Source organism: Ostrinia furnacalis, unplaced genomic scaffold (assembly GCF_004193835.3).
Source record: "Ostrinia furnacalis isolate ACB-3 unplaced genomic scaffold, ASM419383v2 OfSCF5629, whole genome shotgun sequence".
NCBI lineage: Eukaryota > Metazoa > Arthropoda > Insecta > Lepidoptera > Crambidae > Ostrinia > Ostrinia furnacalis.
The window spans coordinates 15361-40976 of NW_021135868.1; the positions used below are offsets into that span (position 1 = coordinate 15361).

General features: G+C 35.7%; 1 protein-coding gene across 1 annotated transcript in view; it reads left to right on the forward strand.

Annotated features, from left to right (window-relative positions):
- Positions 1 to 25616, forward strand: part of LOC114361344 (uncharacterized) — a 55527-nt gene that overhangs the window by 10676 nt on the left and 19235 nt on the right. The window contains exon 2 of the mRNA XM_028316340.1: positions 8942 to 9075. Within this exon, the coding sequence (XP_028172141.1) occupies positions 9015 to 9075 (61 nt within the window). The 5' untranslated portion in view covers positions 8942 to 9014. The remainder of the gene's footprint in view (positions 1 to 8941; positions 9076 to 25616) is intronic.

The following is a 25616-nucleotide window of genomic DNA, read 5'->3' on the forward strand; positions in this document are numbered from 1 at the left end:
TCTTTCATAATTTTTTTGTCGAGTGATTTCGGGCTTTTGACTAGACCCGCAGTTTTGACGGCAAATTTTAGAAAAGTGCGCAGACCCTAGAGACCCAAGCTTTACTGGCTTACTGACAAATTTAGTAAACGAGGCTTTCCTGGAATGCCAGCTCTCTGGCGCAAGTTTTCAAAAAGTTATAGCGTAAAATGTTACCCTGGTCTACTATAGTAGTCCGCGCGTGTACTCTAGTGTTAAGAATAATAATACCAGTGAGTTCATAATATCAATTGAAAAAATACACAACACAGTCATATGTAGTATAATTTATTATTGCGCGCCCTTCCTTGTGCCTTATCTTTTTGTATATTACTAAGAAACCAACCATCCTGTCTCTATCAATCTATTCTCAAAAATATGAATGGATGAATTTACTAATAATAAGGTGATATTCCGAGATTCCAATATTCCGAGCCAGAAGACGTAGCGTGGGCAGGCCTCCCACTATGTGGGCCGACGATCTGGTGGAGGCCTGGGTGCGAGCGTCGCAGGACCGGTCTTCGTGGAAATCCTTGGGGGGGAGGCCTTTGTCCAGCAGTGGACGTCTTTCGGCTGAAACGAACGAATAGTGGCAATATTGCGAATAATATAATATGTAGTACTAGAAGCAAACCTACTGTGTTTGTTTTTCTGTTATATCAGCAATGTGACACCCCGGAGTGCCTCGAAGGAAGTGAGGTCGTTTCATTTGTCACTCTGAGCAACGACGTGGGCGGGTCAACGGATGACCGTCATTGACTCAATCAATGTTGGTTAAATCCTGTTGATAAAACAACAGATTTGAATAAGAATTGCAATTTTACAATTACGTCGCATCCGTATTAGATTATCGAAATCTCGAGTTTGATTTTGTGATAAAATTCGATGATGCGCGAGTTGGTATTGGACAATGGACGTTAAGGCTCGTTTATCTTCACCTACCTAACTTTGGTCTCGATATCTAGTATGTATTCTCAAATTAATTAAATACCAGGAGAACGCACTCTGGAGCGCGAAATGGACATACACCCGTATTCACAAACATTACTATGAGATCTGCCAGTGCGCGTGGAGCCGTGGACGCACACGGTGACACACGAATCAATCACAGAGCTCCATTCAACGCTGTGCGTTGGATTTGCTGATTTACATAACAGTCATCGTTTGTGAATACGGGCTATAGTGCTGTATACAAAAATCACTTTTACTAACGTATTTTGTTTCATTTCCAAGAAGGTTGATTTAAAAAATAAAAAATAACTGACAAAAAGGGAAAAAGGGAATGAGGGAATGAGGGCGAGGACATCGACCTTTGTCAAAAAGAAATGCTCATCAATTTTAAGCCTCATTATTAACCAGTAACATGACCAGTAATTACCGTCGCTGCTGTAGGCATTAATTAAAGAGTAGCTCCGCTAATTTCTTTCAAGCAACAAGTAGATTCTATAGGATTGACTTCACTCTACTATCGTTAGTGATACAAAAGGGTTTATCCTTCAGCTAGAGGTTTTGTTCACGGATTAATTGACAGCCAAAGGGCTCCTTTGTCTTTGATAGTAGTCTTGAAATGTTAAAGGTACTTTCAGTAGATTTGTAATATGGGCAGTGTTGTTCAAAGGAATGAATTCTCTATACTATAGAGAGTATAGTGTTTCATTTCAATTCAAAATAACTTGTAACTACTATTGCTTCTCTTTTACCGTGCAGTCCTAAGTGGCATCAGACTAAAGCTGCCCAACTTAGGCATCTGGAAACGTTTAATTGAATTCAAACCTCTATTCCTGATTTTCCCTTATTTCTTACGCTAAAAGTGGTTTGTAGGTCAACCCAACTATTAAAAGGTTGACTGCCAATATTTTTAAGAAATTAGCCGGTGACCCACTTTATCTATTAGCTTTAAGTATCATCAAGAACATTTCCGCCCTGCACCTCGAGGCACGCCCATCGTCTTAATGGGCAGTCAAGTTGTTAAGCATTTGCCCGAAACTCAGCAGGCAGTAGTCGGCTATTATGGTTGTCGCTGAACCGATTATAGGTGGAGGAAAGTTATTAAATGCAGACTAGCGGCATAACATGCAGTTTTATTGAGGCATTTTGACGATCTTACACGATAAATCCATACATTTGTTTAAAATCGACGATAAGTCTATTATGTTAGAACCTTAAGAAATATGCGGTGTAATAGATGATGTGTTTCACTTGTTAATGGAGTGTGACCGGAATCGGCACCTTAGAGACACTGTATATAGTATTCTCAATGTTAACAAACACGATGTTGGTTTATTGTCTAACTTCCTAGCAGAGCCGTCATCAGAGGCAGCCAGAGTAGTGATAAACTTTGCTATTTCTAGTCTTAAGTTGATTTAGATACTAAGTTTTTTGTTATGATGGAGCTGACATGTTCGACTGTATCGATCTAAGCTCCTAAATAAAATAAAGAGAAAAAAAATGTTAGAACCTTGTATATCAACATGGAACAATAAAAAGAATTTGAATTTGAACTAAAATTGAATAAGATTAAATAACGTGCCGTGTATCCTAGACCAGTTAGTCTCGGCAAACGTAGCGAAGTAGAACATACTCGTATCTCTGATCGTTGTACTGACGACCTTATTTAACCTTACTTATGTATGTATGGTAGGGTAAAATGATTATGAGACATGTAGAGGCTCCTTAAGAGCAAAATGACGAAACAAATAAAGAAATTTTGACTTTAACTTTGATTTTGACTATGAAGAAATGGAAGTGGGTAGATGAAAAAGCAAGAGAGATTATTTTTCTTTGAACACGTGCAGCGTGGGCTGCCGTAAGCTAAAATGAATGTTTAGTAGATGATGTTTCGATTGTGCTGAAAATAGGTTTTGTTGAAGTTATGATGTCATTTAGTTTTATTTTCATCCCCGAGAGTATTACAGCGCTTTTCCCTTATCCAATGTAATCACTCTGCCCCTTTTCCTTACGAAGACATTATTTCAAACGGACCTTGAACGCTAAGTACATAAGTTGTATCGAGAGAGTTTGACTTTTTCTTATTAACAGAACTCGCAGTTCAAGGCAGGCCTAGTTTAATAATGAAGTAAACCTTGACGATATAAATACATTTTAAATGAAGGCATTGAACATAATTAGGAAAGACGAATATAGAATTGATCTAACTATAATAATTATAGTCTTTGATCAAACGCCTACAGTGGGGCGTGTATCGAGCACTGTTTTCGAAGAAAACTGATAATAACGGTGCCGAGGTGTTTGGGTTGGTATTTCCACAAAATAAATTGCGTTTTGTTATAAACTTTACATTTCAAACTTCAAAACTTTCCATAAAACGTAGTATAATGAATTATAGACCCATCTAGTTCTACTTCTTAATACCACTATTTTCCCCTTGGAACCACAAAATCTATACTTATAATAAATCTGTAGCGAGGTCAATTATGTACATGAAATATGTGTATCTTCAAAATAACTATCAGGGGGTCATTAGTGATCGATACTGATGCCAAAAATGCAATTAGTAAAATTTTTGACTGTCTGTCTGTCTGTCTGTCTGTCTGTCTATCTGTATGTTCCTTATAGAAACAAAAACTACTCGATGGATTTTAACGAAACTTGGTACAATTATTCTTTATACTCCTGGGCAGGTTATAGTATACTTATAAATTCCCACGGGAACGGGAATTAGCGGGAAAATCCTTTTGTATGAAAAGTCTACTAAACCGCTTATGTCAGACGCTTCGGCACGCAGGTACCTTAGTAAACTTAAAGCTTAGTTACAACAGGATATTGCGAAATTCCCACGGGAACGGGAGTTAGCGGGAAAAAACATTTTTATGAAAAAATCTAAACCGCGTACTTAAGATAGATGAAGGGGGTAAAACAGGATTCACGGGTACGAAGTCGCGGGCGGCCGCTACTACATAAAATTGCAGGATACCTTACTTATTAAGGTGTGCCTTCAATCCAGTGCCTTGCCATCAATTAATAGTATGAACTTGAAGTTACATAAAATCCACAACGGGGATAAGTCGTCGTCCTTATACAAAGTGGTATTTTGTTCTTTATGCCTAACCAATTAACGACGTTATACCTAACATAAACATTTATTTAGTTATTCTCAACAAATTCTTGAATCACTACAGCTACACACATTCAGATGTATTCGTTATGGGGATTTGAATCGAGCTTAATTTTCCATCCCTAGCACGTCAGAATCTAAATACCTGCCTCGCTTTAATATAGCAAACATTTAGGTTGATGCCTGCAAGTAGGTACGAAGGATACTAGGAACTACTTCTAAGATATTTTCACAAATACTAACGTACATCTACTTTGTTTGCGTTCACGGGTAAGTCGGCAGAGCTGTTCATGCAAAATGTATGAAGTTGATCTGCTCTGGAGTTTGCCATGCATTGCTTTATGCACTCGCAAGCGTCGCGGTTATGTATGTCGACTTCCTAAGCTGTATTGCAAATAGAAAATCTAAATCTCATTATTGAATTCGAAGTATAATATTAGAAATATTAATCACTAGCGATCCACCCCGGCTTTACTCTATCTATTAAAAAAACCGCATCAAAATCTGTTGCGTAGTTTTAAAGATGTAAGCATACATACGGACAGACTTTGTTTTATAGGTAGGTACTTACTATTTAATGATTTATGATATCAATACGGAAGTAAAGATCTTTTATAATAAGTTACGACTTACGATATACTTTAGATGCCAGCTATTTTAAAATTTTACATGCATTTAAACAAACTGCACATAAATTTAAAGATCATAAATCGACTAATCGGTACTAACCTTCGTACACTTGAAAGAAAAGTTTCTAAAATGTTTTTTATAACTGACGTCATCGTGTTTTGATGAACACTGTTTTCTTAGAACACTAACTACATCACATAAAAATCGCACTTCTTACAACTATACTTAATGTACTCATACTTAGCTTGATGCGCCGTCCTCATAACTTCAAATAAGGTTATCCCCCTTACCCTAATTGAAGGTAAGTCTGGGCGACTAGGCATATAATCATGCTCTACCACCCAAGTCTGGTCTCAGACTGTGGGTGTATTGTATTAGTGAAGTGGTACTGTCAGTTGTATAAAGCTTCAGTCGCCCGAATCAGCAACGTTTACAAAGAGCGACATCAAACGAGGCAACTTTATGTATTTTATGAATAAAAACATTTTTTTAAACAATCCAATTAAGTAAGTCAATCATATTATACTAATTAATGTGTTTATATTCGTCGCTCATGTCAAGCGCAGGACCGCTCGAATCCCAAGCAAAAAAGATGATGTGAACTTTTCGTCTTTACCCAAAGAACTAAACTTTCTAAGAAATATTTTTTTTGATATTTGATTTGAAAGGCTGCACAGTTGTTTTTTGAAAATATTATTACAAAAAAGTTTTTAATAATATTTGATGAAAATAGAGACTTTATTTACTATATTTTGATATCATTGGGATATTTTTTTTATCCACAACGAGGAAGCTCTTGGCTTGTATCTCACCTGACGGTAAGTGATGATCAGGCAAAAGGTGGAAGCGAGCTTCACCCGGAATCCTCAACCACAGAGGAACTGGCTATCTTACCTCTAACTGCCGGAACGCAACAATGCTGTTAACATTATTGTTATGGCGACAGACTTAGGTAAGATGGTGGTAGCTAGCCAGGCGGACTTAAACAAGCCCTACCACCAACCAAACCGAACAGAAAAATCTGCCCCCACTGGAAATATTGCCGCCTTGCGAAGAATTTCCAAGAACTGCACATCTCTAGGTGCAATTCAAATCATTTGTCGCGTCGCGTCGTCGCCGTGAGAAAATAATGTTTTTGTAATGGGTAGGGTGGTGTATTTTTTATCGTGTGAACAACAAGTGTGTGTAATAGCATCCTTGGGAAGGTCAGGGGTTACAGTGAAGTAATAATAGCTAATTCTATGGTACCTACATCAAAACTACAATAAACCTTATTTTGAAAAATTATCGCTATGGCGCAATAAATAATAAGTCACAGTCTCAAGCAAGTATATTTTCTGAAGATTTACCGATTTACCAACAGATCCAATTGAGGATAAATATAAGAAAACTCGCGTTTAAAGTAAAAACAGATCGATATGTATTTGAATTGCGTGAAACCGCTATTAGCTATACATACACGCTATAATAATATCGTGTGGCCCATATTTCGAATGCCCTACAATTTGTGAAGGACAACATTAAAACATGAAACGATAATTTCAGTCGAAAATAGGTAGGCTTACTATCTGATACGTACACTGTTTAATTCTCATGAATATAAGTATACACCTTGCTTGTCTGTATATTGGGGGGATAATAATATGTATGCAAGTAGCCAATTCAAAACTTATTTTATACTAGCTTTCCGCCCGCGGCTTCGCCTGCGTGGAATTTTGTCTGTCACAGAAAAACTTTATCGCGCGCGTCCCTGTTTCAAAAACCGGGATAAAAACTATCCTATGCTCTTTCCCGGGACTCAAACTATCTCTGTGCCAAATTTCATCAAAATCGGTTGCGAGGTTTAAGCGGGAAAGCGTAACAGACAGACAGACAGACAGACAGAGTTACTTTCGCATTTATAATATTAGTTGGGATTATAAAATGTGTTGTTTTGTGTGATGTTATGTTATTTAACTGTGTTAACAGCATTAATTTTCTACATTACTCAAGTATCAAACAAATGCTCGAATAATGGCATTTTCATTCTAAACAAAATTTAAAATTTTTAGCGTCAAGAGTTGCATGTCGTTACATAAAAATTACATTTTAAAACCCATAGCATAGGTACCTATCGCTTTTCAAACATCATAATATCCTAAAGGAATCCCAGTGACCGGGCATTAATTTGATGTTATCAAGTAGCCAATTTTTACTGTCACGTGACTTACAGGCAACGTGTCCCGCGGCGATTGCCCAACAACGATATCATCAATGGACTTCGAATATCGTGTTGTCTCTCCACGTGTCAGTAGAATAGATAACCTAATACCTAAATTGGTTGAGTGTCGACTGGAATACGTTTAAAATTGGCAGAGGACTGACTTACAATTAGCGAACTTGCGCTGCAACTATAATTGAACTGAGTAACGTGGGCACAAAGGGGTTTTATTAAAATGTTAAGTTCAAACCGCTTTACACTCGGAGGGTTAATTACTTTATTCTAATTTGTCACACATGAGTCACTTAGATGATAAAATGTTATTTTCTCAAATTTTATTTATGTAATTGTTTTAAACGAAACAATACGGCCGTGGCTATTCATCTTCTATCGCTAACGTATGTAGTCCGGTAACGTGTCTTCGCTCAATGAAGCGATTTCGAATGTCACTTCGTCTAGACTCCCGGTCAGACAGCTGTTTCGACGGCAAGTGATAATGATGAACTTAAAGATTTTTAATGTGGAGCCTAATGAATCTTAAATGTAAATAAACATACATCCAAATGATGAAATAATCTTAGTCGGCGTTAAAACTTTCTGAAGCAAGCCGTAATTTATGCAGGTAAAAAGTGTGCAAGAAGCTTATTTTTTCTCCTTCGAATTCCAAAGTGAGTACACTTGTAAAGCTTTTTAAAACTTGCGAAAAACGTCGTCGAGTCGCAACGAAAACTTTTAGAGCTTTAAAAGCTCATAAATATTTACCTCTAGGTATACTGTATATGTCGGCGTTTCACGAAATGTTTGGGACTAAGTAATTAATTTAACTCACCGGTGTCTTCGGGGTAGATTAGATATTTTACTTAATAACGCTTGTCAATTTCACAGTATTACAAATATCTCTTTGGTAATACAGAACTGTAGTGCTGCAGTTTAGTTAAATTTTAAGATCTTTAACGCTTATATTAAAATTGTAAAGAATAATTATGTACTAAGTATAGAAAATACCTACTTACTATAATACCAAAACATAAATGATCTACTTATAAGGTACTTCCTTAACATTTGAGATAGTTATTTTTTTCTTATTATTGCTTTCGGTAAACATGCAAAAAAGTTTATGATAAGTAGTATGAAATTATGAATATATCGTAGAAAACGTGCAATACTTTAAGTTGAATAATGATGTTTAATGTCATTTGCAAGAGACTCTTACTTATTATACTAACATAATATTTCTTCACTGAAAGCACTTTATAAAAGAAGAATAAATATGAATTTCTATTAAAATTTTATTTTTTAATGGCTAAGGCTGAGTTGCACCATCTTACTTTAACTTTAACAAATGTCAAAAACCTGACAAACTCCATATAAACAGTATAACAGTCGTAGTGCGCACTCGCTAAAATAATGTTTTGTATAATATCTGAAAGTGTTGTGAATGCTTATACTAAAACGTTTGTTTTTATTTGTATAGAGAACAATAGTGTCTAGACAAACCTAAAGAGGATTTAGGACGCTATTTGGATCAAATATGTAATTGCTCAATGATGAATAATAATTAAAAAAAAATAACACACCGGTTATTGTTATAGTTACAGTTAAAGTCAGTTGGTGCAACTCAGCCTTAGATTATAAGCGCACTTAGACTCTAAGGACCTTAGGTATGATAAAAGTTAAGCACACGTTGAACATTAGTAAAATGATATTTCCATACTAAATGACAATTTAAACAAGTGTTCAACGGGCGGTTAACTTTTTAAAATCAGCTCCTATGTTGTATTGGTTTGGAGATAAACTTTTTTTTCTAAATGAACTCCTTACCCAGACAGCCTGGCCACAAATAAATATGTTTCTTTTTCATTGGTGTGACGCGATCGTTTTTTGTTTTGCGTTCCAATATTTTGTCAATTCAATTATTTTCTGTAATTTAACTCGCAGATTAGTGAAAAGTATGTCATATTTAAGTGGAATTAAGATAAATGTGTCAGATTTATTGAAATAATTTTATTGTATTGCAGTGAATCGTCAAAGATGTGCTGGCTCAGCATCATCGTGGTGATATTCGACTGCCAGTGAGCTGCGATCACCGAGATGCTAAGCTGCATGACGCAGTTCCAACTTCTACTGCTGGCCCTGACGGGGATAGTGTTTGGTAAGTTAAATAATTACTTAAAAAGTTAAAAAAAACACGGGTCTTAACGCGACATTTATTAATGAGTTACATTATGTACTCACAGCTTGACGTTTCGGCTGCTATGCTGCAGCCGTCGTCACAAGCAGTCTGCGACGTCGTCCGTTCGGGCGGGCTTGAAAATTTTCAACTACTTAAAATTTTATATTACTTAAAAAGTATTTGAATGTTACGTTATTTTTCTTGCTTTGCTCAAGCTTTATTAAGAGAAAGACGATTTCATTCTATGAAAGAAAATTGAACAACATTCTTGATAAATTGTGTAAGGTAATGGGTTTGTGATAAACATTAGGTATAATGAGCATAGAAATTGTCCTGTTCCCGTCCTTCTGTGAAATGTTCGAATTACTGAAAATACTACTTCTAATTCCTATTTCGAGATATTTTCAGAAATATACATTTTAAACTAATATTAGCGTTATTTACAACTATACGTTACTGTGTTATTAGACGTACAGAATTCTGTATGCGATTAGGTAATAGCTTGCATTTGAGCGATTTCTACACACATCAAAGTTTAGCGCAGCTCGCCTGAAAACTCGAGAGGGCGCAATTTTCGTCTGACTTGTCGACATTTTGCGGTACACATTCTGGAAAAATGTAGGTATGCGAAAATCGTTTCAAGTTCGCGACAAGGCTTTCCCCAGCGGCGTGTGTGTTGACATGATATTTGGTACATCAAATGATGACAGTGCAAACCCCAGAGCGGTTTGCGGTTTTATATTAGGTTGTGTGTATGTTGTGTAGCGGGAAATCCTATTAGAACAAAAAGAAGCCATTTTAAATTAATCTTTTTAACCACCTAGCTTGTAACTGAAGGCATATAGATCATCATCGTCAGCTTTCATCAGTAACAAAACGATTGAGCAGGTGACTTTGAGTCGTTTGCATCCAGTGGCTTTATGCTACCTAAACCAGCTCATTGGTCTATTAAGCGGGTAGGAAATCCTATTAAAACAAAAAAGCCGTCTTACATTAGGTAATATTTTCAACCACTTCCCTAGTAACCGAAGGCATAAAGATCATCATCATCAGCTTTCATCAGTAACAAAACGATTCTGCAGGCGGCTTTAGGTCGTTTTCATCTAGTGACTTTCCGCTACCTGAACCAAATCACTGTGGCTTATCCACTCTACATTTTCCAGAACATAGTCACCTTGAGAAACTTTACTTCCTAAGGGTGATCGGGTCTACGAACGTTAAGGCTCATTGGAAAACACACTTGAAGATTCCTTATAATCCGTTAGTTTGTACTATGATATTTTATATTGTCCTACATAGTAAGCTATTTTATCAGTTAATTAAACAAATTAATCCAAATGAAAAACGAGAATGTTATCTACTTATTCTTACGTTTTAATTCGTAAAATGTTATTCTGTTTCATGTTGGGAAATTTCCTCTTCGCCTGAGGTCTTCGAATAACTTACATTCCCACAGAATACCTTCGGTTACTCACTCGTAATTGGTTCTCTGAGTAACTCTGAAAATCGATATACGAGTACAATTCGTATTGTAAGTGCGCTCCGTTAATTTCAGTTCAATAACTAATATTAGAGAGAGTTAAGACTGGTGGTGTAACTAAACGTTTCATCAATTAATTTTGCGAGTTAACTTAATAATTGTAGCCGTTATTTCAGCTAAATTTAGTTGATCAAGCCAATAATTGACTTGAAAGTCTTGCTTTGATCGTATGTTCGTCTTAAATCGTCGATCAAAAATATTTTTTAAGGAAGTATGGTTTCCATGAAAGGTCTTCGGCTTTTATGTGAAACAAGTAGATGAGACATATTTAATTGTAATTCTGTGAAAATTGTGATTTCTTTCTGAGACATACGAAAATTTTTTTTTTACGTCAAATCAGATTCCACGTGTATGTGAAATTGTGAAGTCACGGAGTCGTTGGAATGTGAAGAGTGACAGTACATTATTGCGCTTCAAAATGTAACAGGAAATTTTGAAAATAAAATATTGTAATAGGATTTTCTTACTATAAGTAAAAATGTTATTCAAAAGGTATCAAGACAATTCAAATCTTCGAAAAATCTTACTATAATTTTTTTCTTCGTTACGTTTCCTTCCTTTATTACGTTTTTTTTTTTGGTTCTTTGCTTCTTCTTTTATAAAGAAAGTTTAAGAAAATATTTATTTACTATTTTAATTGTATCGTTTAGAGTTGTTTCAAGTCAAATGGATCCCTTTAAACTTAACTATTCACCTGAAGATTACCAGGTTCTTTCCAGAACAAGGTAAAAATATACAGTGTGTCCGGGCATGTAGTGATCAAACTTTAAAGGCGTAATCTATGGACAATTTTATCGATGAAAATACTTCAAATTTGGGGCCTGACCCATTTCTCGAAAAATTACATCGATTTAAGTTTTTAATTTTTAGTTTACACCTCTTCTTTAAAAAAACAAGTGAAAGCGTGGGTAGTTTAACATAAATAGGCAAATATTTTATATCATGCGATAGCCAATAAAATTATCTATTAGTAGAAGAAGAAAGCTGACACAAGTTTCATACATTTTATGGGAGTAAGAATGGATTTAATTAGAAAAATACATTACTTTTTTCACTTCTTTTTCAGTTATTTTCCAACACAAGAAAAACCAGGTCGTTAAGGTATGTTTTATTTGCATTGTATTATTAGTATTTGAGCTATTCTACAAAACGAATGTAAATTTATTAGTCTACGTCTATTAGTTTCGACGTAATTGTTGAACAAAGATACCCCTTCCCAGCGGTTTCCATAGTAATCGGAATAGGTTGTGTGATTCTTTCAGGCAGTGCATTTTCGCATGTCGCGTGCGCTATGGAAACCGCTGGGAAGGGGTATCTTTGTTCAACAATTACGTCGAAACTAATAGACGTAGACTAATAAATTTACATTCATTTTGTAGAATAGCTCAAATACTAATAATACAATGCAAATAAAACATACCTTAACGACCTGGTTTTTCTTGTGTTGGAAAATAACTGAAAAAGAAGTGAAAAAAGTAATGTATTTTTCTAATTAAATCCATTCTCACTCCCATAAAATGTATGAAACTTGTGTCTGCTTTCTTCTTCTACTAATAGATAATTTTATTGGCTATCGCATGATATAAAATTTTTGCCTATTAATGTTAAGCTACCCACGCTTTCACTTGTTTTTTAAAGAAGAGGTGTAAACTAAAAATTAAAAACTTAAATTGATGTAATTTTTCGAGAAATGGGTCAGGCCCCAAATTTGAAGTATTTTCATCGATAAAATTGTCCATAGATTACGCCCTTAAAGTTTGATCACTACATGCCCGGACACACTGTATAATGAATCTTTATACATACTTATGTACCTATCTCTACGCAACTGTACAAGGACAAATGGAACAACATTACGAGTGTGTTCACGTCTCGATAGAAACTTTTAGCACACGTTCGTAAGAAGTTTCGGGATAACAAAATTTAAGACTCAGTAGAAGATAAATAAACATTCACGTATAAAACGCTGAATTATAAGAACTGATCAGTCAAGGGCTGAAATTATCGAGTCTAACCTAAGAAGACTATTTTTTTATACCAATTGAAAAAGACAAATTAATATACCTATTTTGTCATTTAATACACTATCCATAAAAGTGGCCTTACTTCCTTTTCTGTCTGCCATAATACCTACATAAGAAACCTACCGGTGATCAAAAGGCTGGCAGCTATTTCGGCCAGAGAATTAGCCTGGCCATTCAACGTGGCAATGCTGCCAGCCTTTAGGGCACCATTCCTGACTGCGGCGCTGGGGGTGAAGTATTTTTTATTTTGTAAATAGTTTTTATCATTAGTAATTTTAAATTTTTAGTTTTTAAGTCATTTTAAGTTAATGTATTATTATAAAATTTATTCTCTGATAAACACGATATATACTCAGAAACCTACTAACATAATTATGAAAAAAAAATTAGTCTCTCTTAAAAAAAGTTAATAAACGCGATTAAAAAACTTAATATTAAGAAATTAATATTAATAAGGTACCTAAGATCATCTTATTTTCCAGTCTGATGTAACTAATTATTTAACAGTAAAGTTCACGACATCTAGCTTGGTGCTCACTTTCGTCGTAAAACTCCGGAATGGACACGACGTAAGTAATTTGTCCAATGGACTGGCCATTTCAAACGCTGGCGAATATTTGCGACAGATTTCTTAAGCCAAGTCGAGATTCATAACTTTCTGATTTCGATTCCGGAAACTTCTGATAGTTTTTGTTCCAACTGCGTCATATTGTGACTATTAAGTACTTATTATGAAAAATAAAATCAAAATCCAAAATCTCTTTATTGTTAAGACCAATTAAATAAGTTCTTACAAATTCTCAAATGCTCATAAGGAACCTTTAAATAAGTATCTAATTATTTTTCCCCTACCGCTTCGAGACAAACGTAATAAACGTAATAACGTTATAACTTATATTTTCAACTAGCTTTCCGCCCGCGGCTTCGCCCGCGTGGAATTTTGTCTGTCACAGAAAAACTTTATCGCGCGCGTCCCTGTTTCAAAAACCGGGATAAAAACTATCCTATGTTCTTTCCCGGGACTCAAACTATCTCTATGCCAAATTTCATCAAAATCGGTTGCGAGGTTTAAGCGGGAAAGCGTAACAGACAGACAGACAGACAGACAGACAGACAGACAGACAGAGTTACTTTCGCATTTATAATATTAGTTGGGATGTATCGCTGTTGGTTTCTATAAAATAAATAAATAAAGTACTTATCTAATATCTAGGCAATATAATATATGTAGATAGTATACAGGGTGTTAGGTAAATGGGTATATGAGCCGACACTAGCCCATGATAACATGGGCATATAAATGGTATGGGCATATAATTTGATATCATCATTTTAACTTTTTTAATTTTCATACAAAATAAATTTTATAAAATCCGATTTGTATGAAAATTAAAATAATTAAAATGAAGATATCAATTTTCTGACTTCACCATACCATTTATATGCCCATGCTAACATGGGCTAGTGTCGGCTCATATACCCATTTACCTAACACCCTGTATAATACTCTCAGAATTGCCTCATACGTACACATAATAATATGTATTTGGCACCACTTACAGAAGAATTCTACGATTAATATCGTACATAACAATAGTTCAGCAGTTTCCAACTAATTTGTATCGTCTCCGAAGTTTCAACATGTCTATGACGTAATTTATTATTAATCCTCAGAAAAGTACGATCTCCCGGTTACTGGCTGCTGTCCTCGCCGAGGTGGAGACCTGTCGCATTAGATATGATATATTATGACAATCTATCATTCCCCAAGCTTGAAATGAAAACACGTAGGTATTCAACATGTGGGTTAGCGGTGAACGGGTAAAGAATAGAGTGTAACTTAAGTGAAACTTTTCCGTGACAGTGTGACAAAAAACTGCAGATATGTTGCGTAGCAGTTTTAGGCAAAAGCCGGATTGTTAAGGTACGTTACCCTAAAAGCCGGACATGTGGCGGGGGGGAGGGGGGGGATGAAAACAGTGTCATAGCTCACCCTAGTACTGTCATCGTATCATCATCGGTTGCCCAACATCCTGATGCGTGCGCTTCATATTATTCTGTGGCTCGACTTTCGCCTGGCGCGGTAGGCCAAAATAAAAAGCCTACCAAAAGCCGGACAGGCCGGACAAGACAATATTTGGCCGGACAAGACCGTAAAAAGATAAAGATAAGAGAAGATATTTCATTGCTAAATAGAGACGCAGCTTAAATAATGAGATTAACTTTCTATGCTTTGGTTGACCGCCAGTCATGCGTTCCGGGGTGGGGGCCATTTTTGAATATTCAAACCTTACACGTCATGTTTTTCATAAAACATGCCAAATTAACCACGTACCTAATTTATAACGATTCAAAAATACTTACTCCTTTGCTCCGCAGGATTGGCTCGACCCATGTGAATATCAATTGGACTAAATATGAATCTCAAGGGAAATAAGCAAACTGTAGACAAAGGTTTTACTCTCTAATACCTTAATGTACCTCTTTATTGTTTCATAATCAAACTTGGCCGTAACTAGAATTGAAATAACCGAGCTTTTCAGTCTATTGACTAAAAAACATTTACCACACGCACGAATTTCGTTTGTCATGGATCACATACTATGCCCATATTAGGAATACAAATAGCGCAGTTTATGTGATCCAACTTGTAATCTAAGCGAATTACCGTAATAACATCGGGTCGACTATGTTTTTTCAAGCTTAGCATTATAATTTCATTTCACATTACGTAAATTCGTCACGACGTGGGTAGCGTCCCCAAGGAAAAGTTAGAGTTGACTTTATGAATATTACGCCTCCGCGTTGTTTTGGTAATTGCCTCTCTGCCACGTTAAAATCCACTAATATGTAATGCTTATCATATCCGCGGATTTTTGTTATTATCAGAGAACTTTCAGACCCTATAAATATGCGCCGCACGTACCGTTTACGAGACGAAGTTGTCGAATCAACCTACCCATTGAATTAGATGATACTTCTTAATATTGATTAATGACTTTCAGATGATACATTAGCCTAGATAGCGTCCCAAGCAACACTTATTTAGGTTAACAATTAAATTGACAAACAAAAACTTTAAAATCTTTCAAGTCATTTATTAATTTATTCCGTTTATAATACGAGTATTAACAACAAGCGAAAACGAAACGCCGTTGTTATCGAATGCACAAAAGAGAGTTCGGAGCGAACATCGCTTCCATTTATCTACATTTCACGTTTAAACGGTTTATTATCGAGCTCCGCCGGCACGACACAACGCCATAGAGCGGTATCTAGGGATTATTACGTGTTGCGAACGAGTTCATACTTTAGTGTTATGTTGCTTTTAACACTGCCTACGTTTGCTGATCGCAAACGTTTTCAAAACTCTATTTGCTGCTGCCCTCTCCAATTCGCGCGCAAGAGAGAGAGAATTGGAGAGAGCTTCCGCAGAATAACAGCGTCATGTTCTGGGTTCTAACAGCTCAGAGCATGACACATGCTGAACGGTAGCCATTTTTGTTTCTAACTTGACTGCTTTTATTCAAACTGTGCAATTTTAATTTATGTACGAACAAAATACATATTTTTCTTTACTTCTTTCAACTGGTAATTTGCCTAATTTTCCTCTTAAACACACAAACAGTATCTAGTAAAACAGTCAGTATCTAATAAAAACGATGCTCAACACTTTATTCAGTCTCAGTCATACCTACATTCTATTTTTGATTACTAAAACCAACCTATACCTCAATCTATATTGAGGCTTCAAATTGAATTATATTTGGATTCTACGCTTGACATCTCTATAGATTATCAGCTTTGATAAAAAAAGAATAATAATTCAATTTAGAACAACTAAATCCGTGCCTGTTGTCATTTTATTTCGTTTTCATTTACAGACATACAATTTAAAAATTAATACGAGTAAAATTAAGTACGTGCCCTCGGGATTTTTGTTTTGGAGGTACATTTATACACGAATATTGCATACTGAGAGTTTAACATTTATTAAGTTTACTCTGCTCCTAATAACAAATATGCTACTTCATAATGGGCAAAGCTCATTTATTTATTAAAATGATATTGGCTTGCAAACAATTTCGACGCAAACCGAGTAAAATAAACAAAATAGCAGTTTTATGTAACAACTATTAAATATGTTCGTGAGCTAATTTGAATAACATGTACCTATGTTTTTTGTTTTTACCTAAGGTTTTTCATAGGAAGAGTCTAGTTTATTTTTTACACCAATAAGGTTGAGTTGCACCACCTAATTTTAACCGTAACTTTGACGATAACCGGTGGTTTTTGTATGGAATTTGACACATTTTTGAAGATTGTCAAAGTTAAAGTAAAATGGTGCAACCCAGCCTTAGGTACTCATTCCTAGACCAAGCAGAAGTTTAACTGTGACGTGTCTTGATAATAAGTACACAGATATTAACATACTTTTGAATTAATTCAGCATTTACTATTTTTATATGTCTTCACCACCTGAAATTAGCCTTTAAATTGGACTGTAAATACTAACAATGCCTAAATATGTATTATCAAAACAGTAATCAACTATTCAGTGCTATAAATACTTATCAAATTAACTTGCTCTATTCTAACTTCAAAGATTTATCGATCGAGTCGAACACAGACTGAAATCTATTCTTAGTTTTATAAGTTCCGAACTGATCTCATTCATTTTTACTGATTAATTTGGCACCCACGCATCGGACTCTACATAAAAACACGTTGAGAGGAAATGTAGAGCGATGTGCATTGAGCACAGTAACTATAACTAATAATTTAGTCATGGCATATCTTATAGTATTTTAAAAATTTGGATCAAATAATGAATAATAAATTAAAAAAAAAATAAAAAAACTAATCATAATTAGTTTTTAAATACTATAAAGTGTTTATTCTATTCAAACTAACCTAAAAAATCTATGGAAAATTCAAGACCTTCTTTGATTGCGTTTGAGCTAGGCAATCAAAGTAATTAAAACAAGCTCTATAGACTGACTAAATACCAGACAGTTGGACCGTTAAGTTTTAATAGTCTGACCATGTTTGGTTGGGCTTCATTATACGAGAACGATTGATATGCGGCAACGTATTGGAAACATGATCTTTGAATGGCAGAATGATATTGTGATATCGGTCAGCCACCCGTGTGCTTACCATGAGTTTACGTTAGGTGTGCTCGCTGGCGACTGCGTAAAAAAATGACATTTAAATGTATGACATATTGTGCAGCGCCCCTAGCGGCTACTTTAAAGAAATAAAATCTTCATAGAATTTTTTGACGTATTCGCTAGCGAGCTCACCTAACGTAAACTCATGGTAGGCACACAGATCGGGTGGCTCGTGTGCCGGACTGGCGCCCGCGGCGTTAATTGCTTTACTATGGTGATCGCTACTAAAGCGCTATTACTGAACTACAAGCCTAGAAATGAATAAATACCTTATGTATATCACCGTAAGATTGTAAAAACCGTTAGATTACAATCTAACTCGCGAGATTGTAAACTGTCGAAAGATTGTGAACAGCAACATACTGCTTACAATGTAACGCATTATTTTTCATTATTCTTCTTTACCAGTTAAAGAAAATTACCATTTTTAAAAACAAAATAACACAACGCCTTTTAAGTGCCATAACGAATATAATTGTTCTATAACGGACAACGGCACATTAAGTTGAAAACTCTGGCATCTTATGTAAGTTGTAATAGATGTGATTATACCCCGAAATGTGAAGGTTGTACTATACAGTTCATTCTCCATTTTCGTGTTGGTATTTTTATTTCTCATAATATAATTTCAGCAATTAGGACGCAGTCGTGCCTAACGTTGTGTTAGCTTTAAAATATACACATAATATTCATGAAATATCATATCGTCATGAGCATTTTTGTGTGCCAATATACGAGCGTTTCATTAAATACCTACATTTTTCTATTATTTTGTTTTTACGCACTTTAAATTATTTAACCAACTTTTACCAAGTGATTTACGACATTTAATTAGTGAGAAATTGCGACCGTGTTTTAATCGCGGACTAGGGCTAGTTTTTCTGTAACAGACTGATAAAATTGAAAGATAGGTTGAAATTTAAAAACAAAATTATTGATTTGATTAAAAACTTAAGGTAAAAAGCAATAAAAAATTGGGTAAAATCAGACAGATCAACTTGAATACTAAATAAAAACCCAAGTATTTTAATTGTAGGTACGATAGTTCCGAAATTACGGCTTAATTGTTAGTTAAACCAGCATTAAGTTGAGCCAGCGATAAGATTGAGCCGCGGGCGTGTTGCGGGTAGGCTGATATGTAAATACACCGATTGTTCTTAATGGAGGAATGGCACGCAACACCTCAAGCCTGTAGCGTTGAGTGTTTCAGCAGCAAAAATAGGATTAACAAAGAACTAATTTTGTATTAATTGCTCACGACGCAAGTTTAAGACTTATAGCTACGAACTTTTTATGTGTCTACCCACCCAGTGTCTAAGGCTGGGTTGCACCATCTTACTTTAACTTAAACAATCGTCAAAAATCTGTCAATCTCCATAAAAAAAGCACCGGTTATCGTTAAAGTTACGCTCAAAGTTAGGTGGTGCAACTCAAACTAAGTCTAAAATACAAGTTTATTTCTAATAGAGTATAATAATGTTATCATTCGGCGAAACATTTTTAGACACGACGTTTACTTAAACGCAAATCGCCGATGAACCAATCTATTTGCACATAGGTTTAAACGTGTAAAAGTCAAATAGGATTAACGTTAGGTCAACATTCTATTTGGATAGTTTGAATAGTCGCCGGGGAGTACTAGCATGAAACGGCGTAACTTAAAATAAATACTAGAGCCGCTTTCCCAACATACAAATGTTTGTCCCAGGGCGTGATTCAGACCCGGGGCCCGAAGATCCGGGGTAAATATTTTAGTAGTCAACTTTAGAGATGGGAAAACTAGGATAAACTCAAACGCAGCTCAAGAAGTCAGCCCTGCGGTAAAACTGCGATCTCAATTGTGGTAAAAGTACTTAAGGGAAAAGCGCGAAATTCTTGAGAGGAAGCACGGTGCGAAAGTAGAGTTTTAGGGTTATCGTGGCTGTTTAGTTTGCATACCAGCTGGGTTTAACCCTAGGCGCAGACCACTGATTTTTGTTGGCCGATATTTGGGTCGGGCTGTTGATCAGTATGGAGATGTATGGAAGTGCGCCCATTACACCGATTTGGTATCGGCCGATTCTTCATACAAATTAGAATCGGGCCCAACTATCGGCCAACTAAATGTCGCTGGTCTGCGCCTAGGCAAAAAAATTTCAAAATAATGCCCGTTAAATTAGTATTAATTGTTATTTCATGATGTTAATTTCGGTATAATGTTAATTCATTGTCTAGTTGCCATAATAACAAGAAGTTGAGTCTAGCTACGAACAGGGGAATTATTTTTGTAAAAATACATTTATAATTTGTTATTACGTACTAGGTATACCAAGTTAATGATAATAGCTTAACATTTTAGCGGAGCTAATTATTTATTTAAATTACATACGCTCATTATGTGTGGTGTGTGTTTTGTTAAACTAAATATTACCGTTAAAGTTGCCCAGAGGTAAACATTTCGATTCTAACAATAAAATAACGTTTTGCGCTTAATCCGGGAATAAAATCATATTGTGGGGCTTTTTACATATTTTGTGTAGTAAATATTTATCTCTCCCTAAGCGAATGCGACTTTANAAAGTTGTTTTGCCAACTTTATGTATCTACCCACCCGTGTCTAAGGCTGGGTTGCATCATCTTACTTTAACTTAAACAATCGTCAAAAATCTGTCAATCTCCATAAAAAAAGCACCGGTTATCGTTAAAGTTACGCTCAAAGTTAGGTGGTGCAACTCAAACTAAGTCTAAAATACAATTTTATTTCTAATAGAGTATAATAATGTTATCATTCGGCGAAACATTTTTAGACTCGACGTTTACTTAAACGCAAATCGACGATGAACCAATATATTTGCACATAGGTTTAAACATGTAAAAGTCAAATAGGATTGACGTTAGGTCAACATTTTCTATTTGGATAGTTTGAATAGTCGCCGGGGAGTACTAGCATGAAACGGCGTAACTTAAAATAAATACTAGAGCCGCTTTCCCAACATACAAATGTTTGTCCCAGGGCGTGATTCAGACCCGGGGCCCGAAGATCCGGGGTAAATATTTTAGTAGTCAACTTTAGAGATGGGAAAACTAGGATAAACTCAAACGCAGCTCAAGAAGTCAGCCCTGCGGTAAAACTGCGATCTCAATTGTGGTAAAAGTACTTAAGGGAAAAGCGCGAAATTCTTTAGAGGAAGCACGGTGCGAAAGTAGAGTATTAAGGTTATCGTGGCTGTTTAGTTTGCATACCAGCTGGGTTTAACCCTAGGCGCAGACCACGGATTTTTGTTGGCCGATATTTGGGTCGGGCTGTTGATCAGTATGGAGATGTATGAAAGTGCGCACATTATACCGATTTGGTATCGGCCGATTCTTCATACAAATTATAATCGGGCCCAACTATCGGCCAACTAAATGTCGGTGGTCTGCGCCTAGGCTATATCCTATGGGGAACAAAATTTCAAAATAATGCCCGTTAAATTAGTATAATTGTTATTTCATGATGTTAATTTCGGTATAATGTTAATTCGTTGATAGTTACCATAATAACAAGAAGTTGAGCCTAGCTACGAACAGGGGAATTATTTTTGTAAAAATACATTTATAATTTGTTATTACGTACTAAGTTAATGATAATAGCGTTAAATTTTAGCGGAGCTAATTATTTATTTAAATTACACACTCTCATTGTGGTGTGTATTTTGTTTAGCCAAATATTATCGTTAAAGTTGCCCAGAGGTAAACATTTCGATTCTAACAATAAAATAACGTTCTGCGCTTAATCCGGGAATAAAATCATATTGTGGGGCTTTTTATCTTTGTGTAGTAAATATTTATCTCTCCCTAAGCGAATGCAGCAAGTTTTTACCTTATTCTATTTGTATTAGGTATAGTTACCAGGTTTCTATCACACAATTTTGTACCTTAGATTATTTGAATTAGTAAAGTTTATTAATTAAAATTGTGATTTGCTGCCTGGATATTTTTCAGAAGTAATACTCTTTTCAGGTTAGGTTAGGTTAGGTTAATTACCTAATATTGATAATTTAATAGATGCATGTAAAGTTGTAGATTAAGTAGGTACGTAGAAAATAAGCAGAACTAAGTTTCCAATACTTGATTTTCAGTCAATAAATATCAAAAACTTTCAGAGCCAATCACGAAAAGTAAGCCATACAATAATAGGCCCATATTTTCTAGACTAACCTGAGAAGTTCGCAGTGAAAGATTAGACCAAAACTTACCAAGTTCGCAACGTTGGATGTAATCAAAATTCAATTAAAGTGCTATCCCAGTTGCGTAGTTCGGAGTATTTGAAATTCTTCCCTCATGCCAACTAGCAGCGGTTTATCTTTTACATATTTTACAAGGCTTGATTTGATGAGAGTGCTTGAGGCTGTAGCTGCATGGCTTCGAAAGACTTGATTGAGTGAATCAGTTTATATTTCATCTCCTTTAACTAACCGTACTTCTTTTTAAACCGTAAACAAACTTTGTGATAATATGAGTCACAATAGTGACAGCTAGCTGCAGCAACATGAGCAGAATCAGTTAGTAAGCAAAAAAAAACTTTTGCGTATGGGATTGTTAAAAACCGCTTTGCACGTCTTTATTCACAGAGCAATCGTCTGTGATACTAAACAGTTAAAATCGTAATATTCAGTAGGTATGTCCAATGTAATGTAAAACGAATATGATTTTTATTTAACTCACTGTAACCCATGAATATCTTAATTTGTCATAGAAAAGCTACCAAAAGGTTATTTTTGTTATTCAACCTATAAAACTAGTCTATTTTCACGTGTTTGTGTTTGACTCAACTAAATTGAATGTTTCGTCGGTAAATATTTAGCAACGCAGCTCGCACGAGTTATCGTTTCTAACTTTAGTGATTAATTTCGTGGTTCTGGCATGGCAGCAATCGAATTACGAACAAAGCAATCAAATCACGCCTTTTTGAGATAAAGATACAATCGGCCTCGTGAAAACAGGACACTCTTTAGGTACCGAAAAACGTAATCATCGAGGACATAAAACAAGCCTTAGTAAAAACGTTGACACTCCCAGTAGTTGTTTGTAGAATCGAGTGGACGGGAGTGAACCGATAGAATGTAAATTTCGTTCCGGCGAGCTTCCTTTGCCGCGAGATGGAGATTCCGTTCTCCGGAAGCGGAAATTGCCGCTGTGGACAATCCTATTCCAGTCTTTTATTTATACCGCGATACTGCTGCTTAAATTGCAGATGGCGGATTGTAACTCTTCTGGTGGAAATTAGCGCTGGAAATTAGATTAGGTCGTGGATTAGTAGTGTGAATTCATGATGTGCATTTATTTATTTTTACATTATTATATTCATTCATATCTTTTACTTTCATGAGTTGATTGTTTTCTGGCCTCTGCAATACAAGCATTCACGTAGCTAGTCCCAAATTGTATGTAGGTATCATCTTTCAGAAATAAATACTTTTATTTGTTTCTTACGTTTCGGGATCTCAGTGATTGGTTATTGTTATGTAAAAAGTCATGGGTTTGGTATCTGATTTTAAAAATAAAGTAGAAGATGACCCGGAATTATTTGTTTCCTTGAACGACTACGAGATCATGATAAATTGGTGTTTTGTATGGCGCATTTATTATTTATTCATGAGGTTTATTTTTACCCCCGCGTGACGACAAGGCGACGTGACGTTATCAATGACAAGTTACTGTGCTGGCTATTTTGAGACTTGCTCTTATAAGATATGCAATACCTAGTCGATGTTCTTTTCTTATCTTGTGTGGTGTACAATTAAATGTGTTTTAACTGTAACCCAACAGAACACATTTTGCAATGTAGGATTTAATGTCGAGACAGACTTTATCATAAATACTATGTTTAAAAACTGTCTCAGGAATCTTTCGTTTAATAGGCAAACGTTTAATCATTATTCCTTCGAACTTTTATCAAAAGCCTAACGATATCAAAGTTTTCGAATCAAACTCTACTGACAAATACAATCCCAAACATCACAACACCACGCACGAGTAGGTATATTAGAGTGTAATATAACCAAAATTGTCTGTTTACTAACCACAATGAAGTTGATAGAGTGGGTTCACTCTAAAATGAATAGGCAGAGCATATTCAAGGCGTTTTCAAGGCGAGAGTGAATAGGCACTTAAAGGGCAGATATGATATGTACCATCTTAGACTGCATCTTATTTAACACCAGGTGCGATTGCGGTCAAATAACTGCCTTGTCTAGCATTAAAAAAAACGTGCGAATGTAGAGACAACGTCAGGACATGAGTACGTGAAACCATTATGACATGTCATGAACCCAGATTTTTTTAAAACAAGTCGCCTTTGATTTAAAAGAGAATGCTCTATTGTACAAAATATTTGCGATATTTTAATCAATGGAGAAGGAATTTGAAAATTGAGTGTTGGAACGCACGTGATAAATTTTAATGCCTATAAAATTATATGGAACGTAATGCTTTTCTTCGACTGAAGTTTCACGCGACATCGCATGGGACATTGTTTATTCTGATATTGAGTATTTATTATCGAGTAGAAAAATGTGGTTTTATCATTTCACATGAGATAGGGAGGAGAGAATGTAAGCTCAAATGATGCAGTTCGCCAACATGTTTATATGACTTCAAATGTACTCGTAATTTATTTGTTTTCAGTTATAAAGACCAAGATAGTCCTTAAACGGAAAGCTCAAGAAGTTATACGAGTATTACAGCTAGTAAAACAGTCTTACGAGGTCACTCGAGACTTCTGTTCACTCTTCTAAGCTATACTCTATGGTGCCAGCAAGTTATGGATAGCAGTTACTCTTAGATTACGTCATAAAGTGAAATAGTGACACCCTTGAGAAGGAAGATAAATATGGACACGCCAACCCGGCCTAATAGCAGACCCTCGAGTAACTTACGTTGATGGAAGTGAGCTATAACTTGAAATTTACGTGGTGGCTTAGCCTCCTCAGTTAACCCCCCTGAGTTTCAAATTTAAATCGTATGGTTCAAGAAATAAACGCTTATTGGCATTGTTTTGCTTTGATCTTTGAATTGAGACGACACAGCTGCTTTGTGCGTAGGTACTCCTGTAGAATTGAATGGATAATAGGTCCCAAATTACTTGATCGACGGTTCTAAAGTTTCAGTCTTTTCAGTTGTCAGTATGTTTTTGTAGGCTTGTAGGCACCTACCTACACAAACGTTAAGTATCTATCTACGTTATTTTATAATGTTCAGTGAGTCGGTGATAANTATACCCAGCGTATGCTTATGGCCTGGGGGGAGGGGCAAGCCTTACTCAGCTTCTGGCCTGGGGGGAGGGGGAAAGTCATACCCAGTTTCTGGCCTGGGGGGGGGGTAAATCATACCCGACTTCTGGCCGAGGGAGAAGTCATGCCCAGCTTATGACCTGAGGAGAGGAGAGGGGTGGGGGAGCCATACCCAGGTTCTAGGCTAAGATTAAATATATTAACAGGTAGGTATTGCGTGTACATCGAAATGATCTTCATAGCAATGTCTTGTAGCCTAGGCAGAGTGTATCTGCCTCAGCTATACTTATTGTTAGAAGTAAATAAATTAATACTTATACATTTTTATATTTTACTTGGACAAAGATATGACTCTAACAACACTTATGAACACTTTATTTGAATAAATCGCCAATAATATACCATCCGCGTTCCATTGAATCGTATGAGCGTATGGATTTTTTGCGATATTTTTCACAATTTCTATTTTTAAAAATTACCTATCGATAGCTTACTTTATTCTGATGAATAAATGTATTAACAAGTTTTT